At 33.9% G+C, this 5,756-nt stretch overlaps 1 protein-coding gene across 1 annotated transcript; it reads left to right on the forward strand.

The window, feature by feature from the left end:
* Positions 1-818: 818 nt before the first annotated feature.
* Positions 819-3,127, forward strand: Smp_174360 (hypothetical protein; the record flags this gene model as incomplete). Its single annotated transcript, XM_018788784.1, has 4 exons — positions 819-847; positions 880-1,011; positions 1,050-1,207; positions 2,793-3,127. The coding sequence occupies 4 exons, from the start codon at positions 819-821 to the stop codon at positions 3,125-3,127; spliced, it is 654 nt and encodes a 217-aa protein (XP_018654293.1).
* Positions 3,128-5,756: the final 2,629 nt, after the last annotated feature.

Raw genomic sequence — 5,756 nt, forward strand, 5'->3', positions numbered from 1 at the left:
GTGCCGACAACTTGAGCAGTCGTGGTAATCCACTGACGCAGAAAAGGAAAATTATGTGACCTAAGATGATGTCTTGAAGTACACCACTTTTGACCGACTTCCGTTCAGATAGTGCCCCTTTTGTTCTCACTCCCTATCTACAGTTACAGCGGAAGTTTCCAAACCATTCTTATTCAGCATCTGTCATTTCGAAGATTGAGTGTTTCTGCATAAGATCTAAGTCAGTAACCTTATCAAATGCTTTGCTAAAATCTGTAAATATTACGTCAACATTCAGACCGTCATCTTGGGCTGCTGTACAATCCTCTCTGGCGGCAAGTAAGTCAGTCAAGCATGAATGCTTATTTCAAAGCCCCTGATGCCTGAGAGTTAACAGATTGTGTGATTCTAGACTTCTTAACCAACTAACCTATATCATTTTCATGTACAAAACATTGCCATGATCACTTGGTAGTAAAAGGTCTCCATGTTAATTTCTGTGATGACACCCAATCTACGAGACCAGCATTTAAGGATGTGGCAACAAATGGATACAGTTGCTATACTGGATGGTATAACATCATTGTCCATGTAATACATGTTAATATAAGAACCAATGATTATTGTACTTCAATATATAGCATAGGACTCCATCTGCTCGATGAATCACATATCAGTATAGTTATTAGAAGAAAACCGACTTTGATTTTCAGGTATTAAGGAGTGCAATTCAACGACTATCCATTGTTTATTGAATGACGTACACAGTTTTACTCAGCTAATTAATTAATTTCTTTGTTTTCCGTAGTTTTGACCTAGTATACTACCGAAAATTTAAAATGGTTGAAGATGCCAAATTTCTGAAAAGGTATGTTAGTGATATTAACGAAACTGTCGAAGAAAAATACGCGCTGGTTCCATAGATGTGCATCCAACAGAAAAAGCACTTGTTGTGCATTATGAAACGGAGGCTACAATTCTCGGGGAACTAGGAAATCCGATGGTTGGGGATCGTAAGGAAAGTCAAAAAATGTAATGACATATAAGTTTATGAGGTTTCAAATATATAGAATTCGAGTTAGAAATCTGAATGAAAACACAGATATCCCTGAGCTGGCCAAAAAGATCATTTCAAGCTGTAAATTGATATCAGAGAACAAATATCCACAAGTTGAACACTTGCTAAAGTATTTGCTGAATAGAAAAGAGACGAAGATAGTTAAAAATCGTAAGTTTTTGTTGTCATTGAAAGTTGACTGCTCAATCTCGACCCTTTGAACACTACGTGACTGATACTTTTTTCGTTTATATTCACTTTAACTAAGTGCTTCCCATAACGGCTTATAAACTTGTGACTTCAGAAGGACTCAAGTTTATTTACTTCCACTGGATCTTTAATATCTTTTGATCCATGTTGATTATAGTGCATACTACTGAAAAACCGTTAGGGTTTTAGATCTCTTACCCGTAGGATATCATTTGGATGCAGAGATCATACATTAGAAAAACCACTGTGTTTGCTTTCCAAACATGTTTCGTGGAATATATGGATATATAAATGCAAGATAGAATCAGTCACTATACTTATTTACTAATCACTGTTAGATATTTTTGTGGAATTACAACTCATAACACGTAGTGCACAAAATTTGAAAACATTTCCAGATGCTCTTAATGATCTGAAAAGTAGTTAAAAGACTGAAGAATGGATTAGTTGTTACACAATAGTTAATTTCTCATTTTCAACCTGAAATAAAAAGATACACTGGTTCGATTGATGAGAAACCGTTCGTGTTGCTTATCCAGTAGATACTCAAACCAATTATTGAACTTTCCCACTTACTAGGGTCTATTAAAAATATAAACGCTCGTAGTTTTAACTTTCCAAATAAAAAGGGAAACTATGTGACCGATGAACTTGATTACTTAACAACATGAGAACTACTCAGGAAATCACAGTTTATATAAGACTTGCATAGGAATTTGGAAATTAAACAAACAAGTGAAACGTAACTATTTAATTTAAGTGACAAAAATGGATTTCAAAAGTATCAGTCAAATTTATAGGGTGGATACATCTTGAAACTACTATCGAGCTCCATCTAGATTACTTGTCGTCTCTCTTTAAAAAATCGTCGCGTTGTTATGACATAGACATGGTCGATATATCAGTGTTGCGACTCGGAGCAAGTTCTGATTGCTGCGGCAGGCACAGCTGCGCCCCGTGCCTTGTGATTAGCCGAGTTGCCAGTTGTCGCAATGGTTAAAAATTGCTATTGTCTGTGCAGTAAGACAACAAAACTTTATGTAAAGAATTATTTATTCCTAACCCCTAATTATCAGAACATAGGAACCAATGACATAACAAATATCATTTGTAGGTATGCGATCAATGAACAAATTTGAATGAGTTGAAATAACAATCAACTAATCATTTAAGGTGTGCATTTAGTATGCAAAATCAGGAACCGAACTGTCTTGGCCAGGAAATATTACTGACTTCTGAAATATATATATTTTTCCGTTTTAACATCCATCTTTCGGAATTCGTACAGTCAAACTATACATTTTTTATAATTATTCCAGTAGTTAGTGGCTGCAAAAGTCATACCACAACATATTATGACAAATTGAATCTAAAAGTATACACCTGACTACATGAACTACTTCTGTATGTATGTAAATGCTTGACTTGAATGAAAACTATTTTAATGTCACGATCAGCACTATCCTTCATACAGCTGCTAGTGATTATCAGACTTTAATTTTGGTCAGTATTCCTATATTTTTAATGTTAAATTAACTTTTGTTAGAAAAACCACCAATCATATCAGAAACACTTGCTGATCCCGGAGCATTTGATTCAACTGAAATAGATGAAATTGCTCATTTGACTGAACTAGATGATTACTTAGAACTACTCTATGAAGGTATATCGGAAAAGCTACGTGCATCGGCTTTAATTTTACAACTTGCGAGAAATCCGGACAATTTAGAGGAACTGTTTCAAAATGGTCAGTTAAATCCACATCTTCATAATTTGTGTTTTGCTTTTATCGTTCTTCAAATTCTTAGTTCTTTCCAGGGGATCAAAAAAATAAATACCCAAGTCAGCATCCATAAAGCCGTATTGTTGTTTGATGTTTAGCACTGATAATTTTGATGAGGTATTTGGATTTTGCCCCAGATTAAGGCTTTGACATTCTAAAGTTTGCCGCCTTCATACAGGAAAAATGTGAATTGTTTTGATGCAATAACATATCAAAACTGTTAGAATCGCCCTTCACCTCTCAACGACGAAAATACAAGTAACGCCAATATGTTTCATGTATACCGAACCTCTTTATGATAGACTTATATATGGTGATGACATATGGGATATGGTTTCAAGGTATTATTTGAGGCTTGACAGACAGAAATTCGGTACTTTCTTACCACAATTATAAAAAGGCAAAGTTATTGTTTGTTGATGGTAACGAACGTTTTGCGAAACCTAACTTCACGCTTTAGAGGTACAGTTATACCTTCCACTTTAGTGTTACGATGAGTACGATAAAATGGATCCAGAAACCATACTGAATTACATCTCGTTGATATATTTTGTTATATATGTGACATTAAATGTTTCCACAATGTTTCGCTGAATTTCTCTCCAATATATCTAGACAAACGTTTGTTATATCAATGTGAATCATATTAGAAAGCCAAAGTACAATAGTACATGTAGAAATAACCTTTTGATGTTAGTATATGATAAGTTACTTTGGACTGAATCATTAAAGTGCTCGTTTATTCCGTTCATATGTTTGTCTCCTCCACACTTCGGGATATGGCATTACTGAAAGTACCTAATTTATAATTTAGCTCCCTTAGTCAACTTGTTTTTATGGTCTGATCAAATCATTTGCTTATTTTACCTAAAGCCAGTGCTATCATTTGAATAGTTCTGTTACAACCAAATAAAGCCCCTGATGTTTCTAATTATATGATCTATTGTTCATCAAGAATCATGGGTAAGAAAATATAATGCTGCTGCCTAAGATTTGTTACCAGTTATTTTCAAACCGACGTTTAACCAATGCTGGATGGCATGAATTGGCATGAATGGTATGAAAAGATTTCATGTTTCTTCCCGGAATATCAGTTCATTAATTCAAAAGAAACATTTTAATTGTGTTAAGGTTGATAAGTTCGGATACTATATTTTTAAGTTTCAGAACACATCTGTATTTGAACAAATCCGAGGTATTTGTTCACACTTTATTTGTAACTGTTTTAATGAATTGACTTGATACTGTGTTTTGCAAAACATATATTTATTTGCGATTTATGACCTCCAACTTGTATTGGACTTGAATACTTTCTTCATAGAAACCCTTATTGGTGCTTTGGCAAGAGTTCTGCGCGAAGACTGGAAAAAGAGTACAGATTTAGCAACAAACATAGCCTATATATTCTTCTGTTTTTCTTCCTTCTCAAATTTTCACGGAGTAATATTGCATTTTAAAATTGGTAGGTTTATTTAAATGTACTCATTTTACCGGTAAATAATTGACTATCTTAAAAGATTTCAAGACGATTGACTTTATTACTGTTTTTTTCATAGTATCCATTCTGGTGGAATGGTCTAGTTTTCATTCCCGTTTTAACTGTACAGTGTATCTCGTAACACTCAGTACATGGGTAATGATCATCGCTACATCACTTGATCTATGGGTTATACTTGATCCATCTAATGTAATCGACAAATTTTCACTCCATCGTAGTCCATATAGGAATCTTTCTCTTCTGAAAGAATCGATCCAAATTTATTCATGGATAGCTCAGGACAGAACAGTAATTGACATTGTTCTAAGTTTCCATACCCCACAGATGAACAATTAAAGGAGAAATTAACAATGTGAAAGGAGATGGAGACAAAATAATTATATTCTTTACTGAATAACTTGCGAGATATGGTTATAATGAATTGGGTTTTATCGAAGAATAAAGTGTGTGAACTAAAATGAAACCAAATATTTAAGAAGAGATAGATAGTAAATGTATCTATACCATCGTGATAAGTTTTAACCCATTGCAAGCAACGTCTCCAACGATGGGTTACAATGATCACGGGTGTATCAATCAGAATAGCTCAACTGCTTCCTAGACTGACGATATGTCTCTTTTAGGATCTCCTAAATTTCTTCTGATATACTCTTGGGCCAGCTTGTACTACAACTCAAGTTAGATAATAAAACATTATACTTAAAACATGTCTTAGTCGCCTCAGCTATTGGGGATTTATTAACTCGTTAATTGACTTGATGCTCTCATTAAAAATATTACGTCTACTCATAACACTATTCATTTGATGTTTCCTCTATACCGTGCTCCTAAGACACAAACTATCAAATACATGGACCTTATTTATATCTTAATTTTATAGACTATGTTTAATAGTCCCCAATTAGCTGAGGGCCGTCTATTGTTCAATGTACTATCTTTTTAATAGACGGATGTAAATTTCACCTGCTTCTCAACATTCATGTTCCATAATAGTATTTCATTCTCGCCATAACTGTTATATTCAAAAGTATGTGCTAAGAGTTTACTGCTGCTTTGAACAATTTGATTGCTTTAAATAGGAATAATATATTTGTAAAATCTCAGCGAATGAATTTGTAGTAAATCCAACGTTTCGCCTGGCAATCTGGTCCAAGCTTTTTCAAGGAATTATAATCAAACATCAAAATTATCGAATATAATATATTCGATAATTTTGATGTTTGATTATA

This window comes from Schistosoma mansoni, chromosome W (assembly GCF_000237925.1).
Source record: "Schistosoma mansoni strain Puerto Rico chromosome W, complete genome".
In the NCBI taxonomy this organism is placed as follows: Eukaryota; Metazoa; Platyhelminthes; class Trematoda; order Strigeidida; family Schistosomatidae; genus Schistosoma; species Schistosoma mansoni.